Source organism: Gavialis gangeticus, unplaced genomic scaffold (assembly GCF_001723915.1).
Source record: "Gavialis gangeticus isolate Ggan-Ray unplaced genomic scaffold, GavGan_comp1, whole genome shotgun sequence".
Lineage (NCBI taxonomy): Eukaryota > Metazoa > Chordata > Crocodylia > Gavialidae > Gavialis > Gavialis gangeticus.
This window is the reverse complement of record NW_017728993.1, coordinates 26,972,585-26,988,556: the sequence shown is the minus strand read 5'-3', so window position 1 is coordinate 26,988,556 and position 15,972 is coordinate 26,972,585. Positions and strand designations below refer to the sequence as shown.

The 15,972-nt window shown below is 66.2% G+C and overlaps 1 protein-coding gene across 1 annotated transcript in view; it reads left to right on the top strand.

The window, feature by feature from the left end:
* Nucleotides 1-6,242: 6,242 nt before the first annotated feature.
* Nucleotides 6,243-15,972, top strand: part of IPO13 (importin 13) — a 28,254-nt gene continuing 18,524 nt past the window's right edge. The window contains 10 exon segments of the mRNA XM_019528325.1: nt 6,243-6,270; nt 6,372-6,778; nt 6,780-6,828; nt 6,831-7,371; nt 11,676-11,816; nt 11,984-12,125; nt 14,118-14,284; nt 14,445-14,565; nt 15,423-15,570; nt 15,776-15,957. Of these exon segments, the coding sequence (XP_019383870.1) occupies nt 6,243-6,270; nt 6,372-6,778; nt 6,780-6,828; nt 6,831-7,371; nt 11,676-11,816; nt 11,984-12,125; nt 14,118-14,284; nt 14,445-14,565; nt 15,423-15,570; nt 15,776-15,957 (1,926 nt within the window).

Here is a 15,972-nt window from a genome sequence, read left to right as displayed (position 1 = left end):
GTGCTGGAAAGGTCGCAGGCGATGCCCGTGCTGGGGGCACAGGCCGGCACTGTGCTGGGGGCAGGGGAAATGCTCAACGTATGACATGCAGAGCCGTTTGCCTGTGGGAGTGCCAAGCCCAGGCTGCTCCTGGGTGCTGCTCTGGCTCTGCAAACAGCTCGTGCCGCTGCAAGCCTGGTGCAGGCGGCTGGGGGGGCGTCGGGTCGGGAGGATCCCAGCAGTTTCAGGTCTTGTGCGTCTTCTCCACAGCTGCCCTGGCCCGTATTTTGGAACGGGCTGGACTAATTGCCGGGCAGCGCTGGTTGGAAATGCAGCTAGGCCCCGCGTGGCTCACACCGGCAGTGGGTAATGAGCAAGATGGGCCCCAGCTGCTGGCCTTGCTGCCTGCTTGCAGAGCCAGGAGGTGGGACTGATTCGCTCCTGCAGCCTGAGGCCAGCTCGGTTCAACACAACATCAACCGGGGGACGCCGGACTGTGGTACAGCCACCGCAAGTGCCACCAGCGGCCTTAGTGTGGCATGCTGCAGATCGGGGTGGGGCAGAGGGCAGGGCAGCAGATCAGACAGCAGAGCACAGGGTGGGGAGCAGGAAGCGGAGCACAGCTTGAGCAGTGAGACACAGGATGGGGAGCAGACAGCAGAGCAGCAGCTTGGGCCGGGGGTGTGGTGGGGAGCAGGCAGCAGGGTCAGAAGGTCGGCTCTCACTGGTGTTTCATAGTTTCTAGGGTTGGAAGGGACCTGAGTAGATCATCTGTTGTGTTGCCGATGAGCAGGTGGCGGGAGCGGGGTGAGCTGGGTACCGGCGTTCTCCGAGCCGTTCTGGGTACCAAGGGGGGGCAGCAGGGTCTCCTCGGGGTCTCGCCCCTGGACAAGCAGCAGCCCGAGCTCCCAGGGCCTGCAGAGCTGAGCCTTTGCTGGGAGGGGACAGACTGTGCCCAGCCCTGCAGCGGTGCAGAGCTTGTGGGGCATTGCTGGCAGGGGCATAGCTCCCCGAGCCTGCCCCCTGGGTGTCCGTGCCCCCGCAGGGGCTCTCCTGCTGCAGTCAGGTTCACAGCGGTGGTGAAGCAGGCAGCCCTGCCCATTTTGTGCCCTGGCTGTTTCTGGGAGCAGTGCTGCCTGGACTCAGAGCTAGGGTTGGGGAGGCAGAGGAGAGCCAGGAGCAAAGAAGTCCCCTGCCAGCAGCCGGGGTTCAGGACAAGATGGTTTCGGTGGGTCGGGGAGCTTCGAATGTCTGGCGGCGCCTTGGAGAGCTGGGTCCCAGGGGGCTGCCACCAGCCTGCCCTTGCTGGAGGTGGGATCTCCTGGCACATGCCTCACTCTTGCGTATGCCTGTGTGGGGTAGGCACCTCTTTGGGTCAGCCAGTACTGTGGTCAGGAGCCTCTGACCTGTGTCCTGGCTCCAGCACCCGCCGCCTCAGTGGGAGGGGGGGATTTTTGTATCTGCCCTGGGGGTCCTGTGGGCACTACGGGGCCCATCACACTGCAGCCCCATCCACACGTGTACTGGGCTGCTGGATCGTTATGCTTCTGAACACCACCCCCCCAAGGGCATGCACAGACAGCGCCTTTGTGTGCACCAACAATAAAGCAAATGTTGGCTGGCGAGGTCGGTGGCACTGGGGTGGTGCCTAGCCTGGCATGCGCGGGTGCGAGGGGCTGCGCTGGAGCGGAGCTCTCCGGGCTGCTCTGGGTCCAGCCTCTGCGCCTGCTCCCCAGAAGGCTCGGCCTCCCCTCCTCCAGCCCCTCGCAGGCCTGCCTGGCTGTCATGGCCCTTTCCCGCTGGGTGCCGTGCTGGGCTCGGGTGGGGGTCGAGGTGGCAGGTCCCCAGTCACAGGGAGGGAAGAGAGCAGAGTACCACATACTGAGTTGCTGCCCAGGCCGGGCATCTGCACAAGCTATGCAGCTCCGGGGAGCTGGGCTGGGGTCGGGCAGCGGAGCCCGGCGGTTCAGGGCTCCTGCACTTCTGCAGGGCTCAGGGCTGCTCCGGGAGTGTGGCTCTTGCTGGGGGCTGCTGCGGCTGCAGGGCTGGTGGGGACCCACCTGTTTCTGAGGAGCCCTGGGTCTGTCCTGCTGGAGTCCTGGATCCAGTCTCCCAGAGCAGGCAGAAGGAGCAGGCCTAGCTCGCAGTGACTGCAAGTCATCACGTGCCACTCTCCACTGGGCATGGGGGAGGCCTCTGTGCAGACAGATGCCCACCGCTGAGGCCCCAGGCAGCGGTGCCGAGACAGGGCAGCCGGAGGATCCTGTGCTCCTATCTGGGGGGTGAGCAGAGAGATGCACTGAGGCCCACTGAAAGCTTGGCCCCCCTCATCCCCTGTGCTGGCCATGGCTGGCCACCCATTGACCCCTCCCGCCCCCCCAAAAATCAGGAGAGGGCCAGTGCACTTGGGGGTCCTCCCTGGAGACCCTGGCTGTGCCTGCTCCCTGCCCAGGCGTCTCCCCGAGCTGCGGGCTCTTTCCCAGTGCGTTGTGAGAGCAGCTGCTCTGGCCCTAGAGGGGTGTAGCTTGGGTGGGTGGGAGATGCTGGGGCCAGGCTGGAAGGGTGCGGGGTTCCCTGGGGTCATTTCAGAGTCCCGCTGTGCTTCCCTTCCCAGCTGATCCCCCACCCCCTGGCAGCCCAGCGCTGGCGCTCGCAGCTTCTCCCCTGGCCCTGGTGGCTGGATGCCTCTGCCCACCCATTCCTGCCCCTTGGGGCTCATGGGGGTTGTTTGTGGGAGCCTGGTTGGGCCAGGACATGGGGGCAGGCAGACCAAGCCAGACCAGCGCGTCCCTCCCTGCGCCTCCAAGCCAGGGCCCCGCTCCTGCTCTGCGGAGGCGCCGTAGCTGCGTACTTCTCCCTCCCAGCTGGTGTTGCTGCAGTTCCCCCCTCGGGCCAGACCACTGCTGCCTTCTGCCCTGCCACCCCCCGCCCCAAAAGCATCTGGGGCCGTGTCTCCCGGGGCCAAGTGCCCCCGAGCGTGTGGCGTGCTGGGGCTATGGGACAGACTTAGTATTGAAGCGAGGACGGGTCACGGTGCCGCCACGCTGCTGCACACGCATTGCTGGCCCCAGGGCACCTGCCAGGATGTGGGGTCAGTGGCACAGTTGACTGTGGGGGCAGATCCCTGTGCTTTGGCAGCACCGCGAGGGTCCCCGGCAGGGGGAACTGGATGTGGTAGCGCCGTCGCCCTGCCAGCTTGCAGTGCCCTGCTTTGGGCCTGGTACCCTTTGTGGTTGCGGGGCCATGCGACGGGGGTCACAGCCGGCTGGGCTGAGAAATCACGGCAGAGCCTGGTCGTAGCTTCTGGCTTCCCGGGGGCGCCAGGCTGCAGCACACGGGTGCAGGCCCAGAGCCCTGTCACGGGCTCCATGCTCGACGCCACATGTTTCGCTGCTCCTCTGCCCCCTTGGACTTTGCTGCTGCAGGTCTCGGGGGAGCCGGCAGGGCCCTCGTCTCCCCCAGGCTGGTTACTCAGCGCTGCCTGGGAGACTGGTTGCTATTTCCTGGCTTGCGGGAAGGGCTCAGTGGAGCTGAGTGGGAGGGTGCGGGCTCTGGGGATGCCAGGCCCTGGCAGCTGCTGCTTCCCTGTTCGTAATAGCCGTGCCAGGGCAGAGCGCCCCAGGCTCCGAGCCGGCACCCTGGTGCCTGGCATCACTCGCTCCCCCCGGCAGGAGCAGGGCAGCACGCGGCTCGGGGAAGCAGGGCCACCCCAGGCCTCGTGCGCTGCACGGCAGGCCCCAGCTCTTGTCCTGGGAGGCTGGTGAACATGCTGCCCTGGGCCAGGGGCCGGCTGGCCAGCCTGCCTGCTGCAGGGCTGTTTACCCGGTCTAGGGTTACAGGGGCAGTGTTGTTGGGCACAAAAATAGCCCCGCACTGGGCTGGCTGCCCAGCCGATCCCACTGTCCTCCTGGTTGCGGCTGCTGACCTGCTTGGGCCCATGCCCTCTTCTTCCCCTGCTGCCCAGTTAACGAGCTGGTTCTCTGATTAGCAGCCAGAGCTCCACGCTGGGGCAGGGGAGGGAGTATGGCTGCAGGGGGTCCTCTCAGGAGAGGGAGACCAAATAAGGCTCCTTCTTGGGGGGAGTCCCAAGGAAGAGCTTTCCCTGGCCCCTGCCACAAAGGGCATTTGTCTTGCATCCAGCAGTCTTTCCTGCCCAGAGCAGGGAGCTGGACCTGATGATCTTGCAAGGTCCCTTCCAGCCCTGAACTTCTGTGACTCTGTAAATGCCTCGTATGACAGGCGAGCGAGCTGAGACTGGGTTCCCAGGTGCTTGTCCTAGAGCATTTGCTGCTTGGGGATCTCATATGAACATGAGAGCTGCTGTGTCCTGGCTCAGACCTAGGGCTGTGGCGCCCAGTCTCCAGGCGGCAGAGAGCGGAGGCTGAAGGGAGAGCGACTGGGTCTGAGCAGGGTTCCCCCCTGCTCCTCTCTCCCCCGCAGCCTCCAGCACTGAAGGTCAGATTTGGAGGCCATGCTCCTCACTTGCATGCTCGATAGCGGCCGATGCCCCTTTCCTCCAAGCCGGGAGGTCGGAGATGGTGATGAGCTGCAGGGCACAGAGAGCGTGAGAGGCGGCTGGCTCTGGTACACGCGCTGCTCTGTTCTCCAGGGCCCCCAGTGCGTGTGCTGCTCGGCTCTCCTCTCCTCTCCTCTCGGGGAGCTCTCCCATCGTGTGTGCGGCTCTGCAGGCGGCACGTTGCTGAGCGATGGCTGCGCGTCTTGGGGTGTCTCGCTGCTGGACTGGGAGGCAGGGCGAGGTGGGAGTGTCCGGGCGGTCCAGCTGGGAGTGATGGGGGTAGCTCCCTTTCCCCCATGCAGGCAGGTGGCCTTGTGCTTTTCCATCACCCCTCTGCAGTATGCCAGGCCCACCTCTCGCCAGAGGCTTGCACAGCACCTGGCACAACCCCATTCCCTGTGCTCGTGTTGTGCTTGGCATCGCAGTGTCAGCCAGCCTCTGCCCGATGGTGCTGCTGCCACTTCGTTTGCAGAAAACACGCCATGTTTGGGCGCCGTAGGCCCCATGTCTGTGCCTGGTCCTGGACAGGCAGCTCCCTCTATCCCGTCCCTCCTAAAGACCTCAGGATCCCTGTAGGCACCACATCCCACTTGCTGGGAGCCAGTGGCAGGATGAGGCCCCCTCTGGAGCCCCTCACAGACCTCGTTGCAGCTGCATTAGCCCCAGAGCAGGCAGCTGGATGTGCCAGCAGGTTCCCATGACCCTGCCAGGTTCTCCTAGCTGGTCGCGGTGCGTGGGGCGCATTTGCTGTGCAGTTGCCTGCCCGAAGCAGCACGTGGTGCTACCTGTTCTGCACATCCCGTGCACAAGGCCGCAGGCAAGGCAGCGCTGCACGCCGCATGTGGGACCAGGCGTGACTGAGCAGCCACTGGCTCTGGAGGCGCAGGATCAGATGCAAGGTGCCAGGCAGACACAGCCCGTGCCCAGCTGGAGCCCTGGGTGCGCAGCACCCCGCTGCCATGCGCCGCCAGGGATCCCGGGCTCGGTGGGAGGGAGGCTGCTGATGGGAGCTGCTCGTGGAGCCCCACAGCAAGGGCCCCTTGTGTGGGGAAGAAGCTGCTCACGAGGGGCTCTGGGACAGGGGCCGAGTTCTGGTCACTCAGACGTGTCCTTCCGTCCCACGTGTCCCTCTCTGCTCCCAGCCCCGCCTGGCTCTCCAGCTGCCTGTCTCCCTTTCCCCATGCGTGTAATAACACCTCAGTGCCCCAAAGCATCGCTTCTCGCCTCAAACCCCAGAGGCCCCCAGCGCTGCGCCAGGAAGCCGGTGTTGTTTGTCCTGCCTGCTGTGGTGACCTGCTCTCTGGGCTCGTGCTGGGAGGTGTCCTGGGCTGCCGGCACGGGCCAGGGAGCTCTGGGCATGGCCTGGGGCTGGTGGCTGTAAGCGCTGGACCCTCTCTTCCCCAGTCCTGTCCATCTGGCAGGGGGGCCAGGGAGGGGTGATGCCAGGGCCCGACAGTGGCAGTACGGTACATGGTGCCATGAAGCACTGAGTCACGTACGATGGTTGAGAAGAAGCCCTGCCCGGTGCTGTGCCAGGTAAGGCTGAAGCAGGGGCAGGCAGCAGCTGCCTTCCTGCTTGTGTTCAGGACCCAGTTCCCCCCAGGGAGGAGTCCTAACCAGGACAGGGGTTCGTGGCTGAGCCAGGGTTAGAGCCAGGTCTCCAGCCCCCTTCGTGAGCTGGGTCAAGTGGGCTCAGAGCACTAAGGGGCCTTTGCGGACAGGCAGATCCCAGTGCCTTGTTGTTCACATGGCGACCGCCTGCCGGCAGAGGAAAGGTGCCCGAGCGGCAAAGCTTCATGGCTGTTGGTCCTCGCGGTCTGGGTGCGGGTGACGCATGCCATGGACCCCCGCGCCTTGGGGTGTTAGTGATAACAAGTGACAGTGGTGAGTCGGACACAGGGGGACCGGCCTCTTGTGGCCCAGGCGGCGGGATGGGGAGGACAGGAGGGAAGGGCTGGCTCCCCACGGCTGCTCCTGCCAGGCCAGGAGGCAGGCAGCCACCCGTGGGCCTCTCTCCCAGCTCATGTGCCGGCTCCCAGGCCTGAGGGGCGGGTTTGTGCCTCTCCCGCTGTTGACCAGCCTGGGCAGGGGCAGAACGGCCCTGCCCGACCCCGCGCCCACCTGCAGCTCTCTCCCCAGGCGCTCCACCAGCTGTACTACGACCCGAGCATCGAGAACAAGAACCTGGCACAGAAATGGCTGATGCAGGCCCAGGTCTCGCCCCAGGCTTGGCACTTCAGCTGGCTTCTGCTCAACATGGACAAGGTGCCCGAGATCCAGTACTTCGGTGCCAGCGCCCTCCACATTAAGATCTCGCGCTACTGGAACGACATCCCGGCCGACCAGTACGAGAGCCTCAAGTCGCAGCTGTTCGCCCAGATCGCCCGCTTCGCTGGCGGCTCCAAGATCGTGCTCACGCGGCTGTGCGTGGCGCTGGCCTCTCTGGCGCTCAGCATGATGCCCGAGGCCTGGCCCTGTGCCGTGGCCGACATGGTACGCATGTTCCAGGCAGAGGACGCCAACGTGGACGGGCGGGCGCGTTGCCTGGCGCTCCTGGAGCTGCTGACAGTGCTGCCCGAGGAGTTCCAGACCAGCCGCCTGCCCCAGTACCGCAAGGGGCAGGTGCGCAGCGTCCTGGCGCAGGAGTGCGGCTCCGTCTTCCCCTTGCTGGGACAGCTGCTGCAGCAGCAGGACTCCCCCGGCTTCATCAAGCAGAAGGTGCTCAAGTGCTTCTCTAGCTGGGTGCAGCTGGAGATCCCCCTCATGGACTGTGAGAGCCTCATCCAGGCGGCCTTTGCCTCCCTGCAGGACCCTGAGCTCTTCGACACGGCCGTGGAGGCCATTGTCAACGCCATCTCCCAGCCTGACGCCCAGAGGTAAGAGCACCGCTGGGCAGGGGCCCAGTCACCCCCTGTAAGGGCCTGGGGGTGGCACAGAGTGGGGGCAGCTCCAGGTTCACGGCTGCCCAAGCTGGTTGCAGGCAGGGGCAGGATACCGATGCCATGTTGGCTCTGCAGGCCTAGGGAAGGGGGAGAAACCCCAGTCCTCAGGATCTTCGCTGTCAGAGCAGGGAGGCCGTGGGAGAGACGCCAGGGAAGTGGGGGTACTCTCCATCCCTGGAGGGGTGCAAGGAGAGGCTGGATGGGGATGATCTGGGTGCAGTGGTGCCTGTACTCTGCTATGGGGATTTCCCAGGCATCCGGGCTGAGCCCGTTGCTGCAGGGAGCTGGGAGGGAAATTCCCCCCCCCCCACTGCTTTGTGTCAGGGTTTTCATTTGGGTGTTGGGTGCTGCTGCAGTCCAGGCTGGGGTGGGGCTGGGCCAGTGCTCCTGCTGGCACCAACCTGCAGGGTCCTGGCGGGAGGGTCTTGCCCCTGCGCTCAGGCTCAGCCCAACACTGCACTGGGGGCAGGAAGGGATTCCCCCCCTGCTCAGACTGGTCTGGACTGGGGGGAGTTATCTTCCTCTGTCTGGGGTCCTGGAGCGTCCATGAACCCCCTTTGCAGCAGCAGGGCATTGGCGGCTGCGGCCCCCTCCTTTGCCAGGGGCAGGGGCGGGTGCGATGTCTTGTGTTGGGCGACGGTCATGTTGCTCAGAGCCCGGACACGGGGTTTGTCTGGGCTGGTTTGGACAGAGATGATCCTGCCTCCGGCAGGGCTTGGACTGGATGTGACCCCACAGCTCCCTGCCTGCCCCGCGGCTCCAGGACTCCGGTCTGCATGTGGTGCTGGTTAGTGGCAGAAGGCTCCACACCCAGCACTGACCCATGGCACAAGCGCATCCCGGCTGCTGGCTCCGCGTGCTGCTGCTCCCATCCAGCCAGCCCGGCGGGGCCCGGGTGCTGGGGACATCCCGCAGAGGGATGGACAGGAGCAGGAGCAGGTTGATCCCACCAGCATCCATCAGCCCTACGGCAGGGGCCGAGGGCTGTGGGCTTAAGGGAGATGCCTGTCACTGCCCACTGCCCTCAAGGGGCAGACGCAGCCGAGGTCTGCCCTGCTCCGGCGCCACGAGCTGAGCAGGGCTGTCTCGTAGGCCCGAGCCCGCTGCCCCTTCAGGGAAAGTGCATCTCCTCCAAGGCTCCCGTCGGCCACATTTTCCTCTTAGTTGCTTAGCAACCTTGCTGTTCTCCAGCGAAGAGGGGGAATGGGCGGCCGAGCCGAGCCAGCACAGCGTGTGCCAGCCGGGCCGCGGCCTCCACGCGCGCTCGGATGCCAGGGCAGGGAGGGGGTCTGAGTTTGGCCCTGCCGGGACAGGGGCTGCAGCCGGAGCCCAGGGAAGCTGCAGGCACTCGGCTCCTTCCATTCCCATGGGCTGCCCGGGCCCGGCTGCCTCCACGCTCCTGCGCCTGGCCCCCAGCTTGCACCCGGCTCTGCCTGGCTGCATTGAAACGGGTGCCACCAAGAGCTGGGGTTGCTTCCCCTGGCTGGGGGCAGTGCCCACAGCATGGCTGCCCCGTGCCAGTCCCCAGGGCATCCCCATGCACTGTCATTGAATGCCATGACCTTGCATCTGAGCCTCTGCAGCGACCATGCCGGATGCACCCCTCAGCCTGGCTGGTGTTGCTGGGAGCTCTTCCCTCCCCCCCATTTCAGTGTCACCCCCTCTTGCAAGGGTAGCCGGGTGCCCAGCGGCTTGGCCACACGGCTGGGGCAGGCGCCACCGCCAACACCAGCCGTCCCAGGGCAGGAATGCGGGCCGCAGGCAGGCGGAGGCTAGGCTGTTCTGAGCCATCGGTGCTCGGAGCGGGGATGGCTTGGGCTGCAGCTTTCCCGCATCGGCGAGGCCCAGCCCCACATCAGGGGCTCGTCGTCCCCCTGCTCTCAGGCCCCCACCTGCCAGTACCCGGGTGCACATGCCCAGAGCTTCTCCCCGTCCTCCCCCAGCCCAGTCGCTGCTTCATGGCGGGGATGAGCTGCTGCCGGCCCAGGCTGGCTGGCACCCTCCCCTATCACCAGGGCTCTGGCCGCCTGCGGCAGGTACCGGGACAGGCTTCTGTCTCCATCCCGCATCTGTCCCCCTGCATCAGCTTCCAGCCTGTGCCCTGCTCCTCCCCCTCCCGGAGCGCAGCTCTTCTCCACTGTATCCGAGCCCCCCTCAGGCCACAGCCGCCTTCCTGGCCTGGATTCGCATCTGCTGCAGTGCCTGCCTGGACAGCTGGCTCCTATCGGGCAGTGAGCCCTGCACAGGGCCGGGTCCATGCTGACCCCAGCATCCATCCCCGTCCTTCGTCTCCAGCCCTGCGGGGACCTCTGACCCCATGCAGTCCCTTGCCATCCCGGGTGGCAAGCAGGGCCGCAGTGGAGACAGGTCTCCCAGGACCCTCCTGCCCTCCCTGCCCCTTCCAGACCGTCCTGAAGGCTCCTGCTGCATCCTGCTCCCCTGGGCATGGGGCAGGTGGGCCTGCAGCCGGCTGCATCAAGCCAGCCAGGGCTGCCCCCCATGTGCCCAGCGGGCAGTTTGCCCGTCGTCTGCACCAGGCCTGGAGTGGGCTGTGCCCAGGAGGCAGAGAGCAAGGTAAGCCACCAGCAGTGAGTGGGGGAGAAGGAGATGAAGCCCCTAGCTAGGAGCAGGCTGGAAGGGGCCCCGCGGGGCTCTGGATGCTGGTGATCCGTCCTGGCAGGAGCTGAGCTGGCAGGAACCGTGCGGGCAGCACTGGCTGGTCCGTGAGGGCCCTGCTCTCCACTTGCTTTCCCATTGTCCAGCCCCGGGGCTCAGCCCCGTCTGGGGGAGCGCTCCCCAGCTGGCCAGCGATGCCGACCCCCACCACGTGCTCCACTGCCCACCGGGACGGTCCGTCCTGGACCCTCACATGCTCCGGCTGCAGTGTGCTGCACGGACCCTTCTCCTGCCCAGCCCAGACCCTGGTGTCCGTCCCAGGACAGGCTGGCCATTCGAGCAACACGCCCGTAGCACAGGGCCCTTCACGCCCTCCTCGCTGGGGGCTGGCCCGGTTCCGGCTGGGAGACCCCGGGGACCCTCCAGCCCCTGGTGGGGAAACGTGGGTCCCTGTCGCCTGCCAAGGCCTGGGGGAGCGGCCATCCCTGGACAGGCCAGCGCAACGCCCTTCCCTCCGGGGCCTGGCACTGCCCCGCTTGGGGGCAGACGTGGGCTGTGGCGGTGCCCCCTCCAGCAGGGCAGAGGCCCTGGCCCCGTGCACCCGCCGGCCCGGCATCTCCAGATAAGCGCCAGGGCAGGCAGGTGAGTGGCAGGCAGGCGCGGAGCCTCCGGCACAGCCGGTCTCTGGGGGCCGCCCGCCCGCTTCCTCCTCGCTGCCGGCTGCCATGGTTACAGTCGCTTATTGGCAGCCGCAGGGAAATCAGGGGGCATCGGTCTGGGATGCTGCTGCTGCCTGGGGGGTGCCCGTGCGCCAGGCCATGAGCCGGGCTCTTGGGGCGGGGGTGGGGCAGGGGGCAGCATGTCCTGATGAGGCCCCTGTGCAGCTGCTGGTGCCCAGAGGCCTTGGGGCTGCCACGTGCCTGTTGTCTGCCCAGCCACAGAGACCTCCTCAGCCTCCCCTGTGACCCAGGGTGGCAGTCTCCTGCCCCCCCACCCCCTCTTTTTTCTGCTCCACATGTCAGGGGGGGTTTAACTGGGTGCTGCTGCAGCCCAGGCTGGGGATGGGGCTGGGCTGGACCAGTGTTCCTGCTGGCACCAACCCCACAGGGTCCCGGGGGGGGGGGGATCTTGCCCCCGTGCTCAGGCTCAGCCCCACCCTGCACTGGGGCAGGAAGGGATTTCCCCTCTGCTCAGACTGGTGTGGACTGGGGGTTTTTCCCTTCCTCTGCAGCGGGGGCAGGGCTCCCTGCAGCATCCATGACCCCCCTGGCAGCAGCAGGACATTGGCAGCCACGACCCCCGTGCTTTCCCGGGGGAAGGGGTGATGTCCATGTTGCATCAGGGGCAACAGTAGAGCAGGAGCGGAGGGCTGGTAGAGTTTAGTTTAGTTTATGGTTGTCTGGGCTGGTTTGGACAGGGCTGATCCTGCCTCGGACAGGGCTGGGACGGCATGTGACCCCTGCCAGTGCGTTCCAGCCCTGCGGCTCCAGGATTTTGAGACTCTGGACCTCTGCATCTGGGCCACTAGGGCCAGGAGCAAAGGCTGGGGTAGCCTGAGCCCCATGCAGCTCACTGCCCCCATCCCAGTGCAGGGTCCCATGCTGACCCAGCTCTCCTTACAGGTACGTGAACACCCTGCTGAAACTCATCCCCCTGGTGCTGGGGCTGCAGGAGCAGCTGCGCCAGGCCGTGCAGAGCGGGGACATGGAGACGTCGCACGGGATCTGCCGCATCGCCGTGGCCCTGGGTGAAAACCATTCCCGGTGAGTGGGGCCGGGGCCGGGGCCGTCCCTACATGAGGAGCCTTCCCCCCTCCTGGGGGGTGGGGTTGGTGGGGGATATCAATGATGGGGTCGCTGTGGGCCCCGAGTCCAGCTGCAGCTGCCCTACCCGGGCTCCACGAAGTTTGACCCGCGCTGCCTCCCCACAGGGCGCTGCTGGACCAGGTGGAGCACTGGCAGAGCTTCCTGGCTCTGGTCAACATGATCATGTTCTGCACCGGCATCCCCGGGCACTACCCGGTCAACGAGACCACCAGCTCCCTGACGCTCACCTTCTGGTACACGCTGCAGGTGAGGCTGGTGCCCGGGGACACCCATCGTGACCCAGCGGTTCCAGGCACGGGGTTGGGCAGGGGACCAGGCTGGAGGGTTGCTGTCCTGGGCCTGCAGCTCCTCTGGTTTTCCATGCTGTACAGCCCTCTCCCAGTCAGCCCTCCACTCCTGCCTGCTGTCCCCTAGCAGGGTCGAGGCACGCGCTGATGCACGTGTGCCCTGCTGCTTGGCCTTGGGTCATTGTTGCAAGAGCTTGTGGGCCCAGGCCAGGCCCACTGCTGCGTGGCAGCTCAGTGAGGGGCTGGGCACAGATGGGTGTCGAGTGCCTGTTCCCCCATACAGCTCAGGCTGGGCCCTGTGCCACAGGACTGCCCTGCAGAGCTGCCCCCCTGGGTCTGGCAGATCTGGGGCTCGGGCTGAGGAGCCTCAACTAGGCTCGTCCCAGCTGCATCCTGGTGGAGCAGCTGGGAGCAGTGCTGAGCTCCCCGGACCTCCATGATGCTGGAGGGACCCCTGGCCACAGCCCCATCAGGCTCCAGTTCAGTGGCCACAAGCTGGGGGCCATCCCAGGTCCTCTTCATCCCAATGGTTTCCAGGGGAGCAAGGGGGCATCTAGCTGAAGTGATATGATGATTGACTGAAATGATTGAGGGACTTCCTTTCTCCATGGCAGTGGGCAGAACTGGGGGGGCTGCAGCCTGTTCCTCCCTAGCCAAGCACAGTCCCCCAGGGCAGAGCTGGGGTCTTGTGGTGGGGCCGGCCACGGCCTGGATGAGCGGCTAGAAGGGAGCAAGCCCCAGGGCCTTCTCTCTGCTCCCTCTGCGGTGCAGAGCCAGCCCAGCGCCTTGCCCCATTCCCCTGGAGGGAAGGAGCCCTGTGGGCCTCCCCCTGCCTTGCAGACCCTGGGGGCCATGGCTAGGATGGGCCTGCGAGTGGGTATAGTGACCCCAGGCTCTGGCATCTCACTGGGGGCCTGGCTGGCTGGTCGAGGGGGCACCCCCTCTCCTGACCGCTCCGGGGAGCCGGAGCCCCTGCCAGTGCAGGAGAGGCCTTCATGGGAGGCCTCAGCCACTTGGCTTGGCTTCACCCCCCACCCTGTTCCTTTTGGGCCTCGTTAGCCTGGCTAATTAAAAACCCCCTCACACACCAGCCTCCGCCAGCAGCAAGTCTGACTGCAGCTCTGCGCTGCGTGTCTGTGCCAGCTGCCGGCGGAGATGAGGTCACGCATTGTCTTCATGTGCGCCTGGCCCCGTTCTTGGGCCTGCGCCCTGTCTGTTGAGGGGGGCAGGGAGCCAGGCTGCTGGGATCCTCTGGCTGGCCATCACCCTGCAGGATAGGGGGCTTGAGCCGCGACAGGCTCCCCTACCCGCCGCTCATGCTTCCCTCTTAGTGACCTGGGCTAGTCCCGTCCCGTCAGTGCCCTCGAGCTCTGCAACCTGGTACCCTGGCACACTGACCTTGCTGCCCGGGAACCGCAGCCCCCTGGGCGCAGCAGCACTGACCCTGCCACTGGCAAGGTAATGGGCTGTATTTAACCCTGGGCTCCGCTCCAGCTCTCTGCTCCACAGCCAGCCATGGTGGTGCCACGTGAGCCAAGGAGGAGGCAGTGTCAGCACCGGGCTGAAGCTCTGGTTCAGCCTCAGGGCAGCCCAGGGAGGAGCACAGATCCCTGGACCATCTGTCCCAGCAGCCCTGGCTGTGTCGCAGGGGCTGGTCGTAGTGGAAGCCCCACAGCCCCGAACAGGCTTTGAGTTTGCCTTGCCAGTGTCTGGCCGTGGGGGCCCAGGGAGGATGGAGCGTGATGGTGTGGGCCAGGCATCAACATGGGCTGCGGGTTGGCCTGGCTGCCAGGGCGCTCTGCAGGGACGCGGTGCCCAGGCGTCCCCAAGGGCACACGGAGCTGAGCAGGGGGCTGGGGAGCTCCTCGCCCCCCCAGAGCTCTGGGCTGTCAGGGTCTGGCCCTGCCCTGCACTCCCACCCAGCGCAGCCGGTCTCCCCTTCTCTCCCCAGGATGACATCCTGTCCTTTGAGCCGGACAAGCAGGCGGTGTACCAGCAGGTGTACCGGCCCGTGTACTTCCAGCTGGTGGACGTGCTGCTGCACAAGGCTCAGTTCCCCTCAGATGAAGAATATGGGTTCTGGTCCTCGGACGAGAAGGAGCAGTTCCGGATATACAGGTGTGCCGGGGAGCAGGGGGGCGCACGCATCCTTTTCCCAGCTCCTGTCTTAGCGCAAGGGGCCCTGGGGTCTCCCTTGTGCCTGGTGGGGACAGTGTGGATTGGGGCTGCAGGGCAGCATGGGGGGGATCGGTGCTTGACTCCATGCCCCCCACCCAAGGGTGGACATCTCTGACACCCTGATGTACGTCTACGAGATGCTGGGCGCGGAGCTGCTGAGCAGCCTCTACGACAAGCTGGGCCGCCTGCTGACCAGCACGGAGCAGCCATCCTCCTGGCAGGTGAGCAAGCAGCCCCAGGTCCAGCAGATCCCTGTGCTGGGCGTGGAGGCGTGCTGCCCTGGTGGGGGCACTGGGGGTGCACTGTGCGGGGCAGCCAGGACCAGTGGGGCAGGGCTCTGAGAGCCTGACTGGCCTGGACCGCCTCACCGGCACCCCCAGCAGCCAGCCTGTGGCCAGCTCCCACAGCGCCAGCACTGCCTTGTTCATCACTGTCTGCTGTGGGGCTATTTGCCGTCCAGGTGCAGGCCCCCCGTGGCTGCATCGGGCAGCACCTGGCACAGGTGCAGCATGGCCAGGACCCACCAGGCTGAGACACTCCTGGTCCCGGGCAGCAGATGAGGGGGACGTGCGTGCAGCTGCCTTCTCCCTGCCTGGGGGTGGGGGGTGAAGTGAGCACCCAGGCCCCTGGGCTGGCAGGCTCTGGCCAAGCAAGTAGATGACTTGGTATGCAGTAGGGCCCAGTCCCGGCAGCTCTTGGCCCAGGGTCTGTCCTCTCTGCTCTGGGGCTCCTCTTCAGAGCTGGAGCCTCTGTGTGTGGTGTCAGGGGAGGGGGCCAGGGGCAGCATACCATCTGGGCAGGGAAATGGTTGCTCCTTGAGCTGCCCCATTGTAGGGACTGACTGAGCCCTCTGGTGCATCAGTGGGGCAAGGAGGGCAGTGCCCTGGGAGGCAGCACCCTCCCTTGGCCCAAGAAGAGATCCAAGGAGCCTCTGCTGGTGCCCCCACCCCAGTCCCCAGCCCCTGCTTCCCTTGCTCGCAGGTGGGAGCCATGGGTGGGCACAGTGGATGTGGGCCCAGGTGGGGGGCAGAGGGGGGCGCTTCCTTGGCCGGGCTGTGATGCGGGCGCCTCTCCGCAGCACACGGAAGCCCTGCTCTACGGCTTCCAGTCCATCGCCGAGACCATCGACGTCAACTACTCGGACGTGGTGCCCGGGCTCATCGGCCTCATCCCCCGCATCAGCATCAGCAACGTGCAGCTGGCTGACACGGTCATGTTCACGATCGGTGAGGCGTCGTGGGGGAGCCTGGGCCCCCCCTCGCTGCCCCCTGCCCCCACCCACCCCACCGGTGGCTAGTCCCTACCTGGGACTCACGCCGCTGGGCTTCGTGCCCCGGGCCCTGCAGGGCCAGGCCATCTCCTGCTTCAGTGGGGTGGGGGCTGGGAGGGGAGTGTGGCCCCGCCCCGTGGCTGACCCGCCTCGCACCACAGGGGCCTTGTCCGAGTGGCTGGCTGACCATCCCGTCATGATCAACAATGTGCTGCCGCTGGTGCTGCAGGCACTGGGCAACCCCGAGCTCTCCATCTCCAGCGTCTCCACCCTGAAGAAGATCTGCCGGGAGTGCAAGTACGACCTGCCCCCCTATGCCGCCAACATCGTCGCCGTGTCCCAGGTGCGAGGGGGGGGC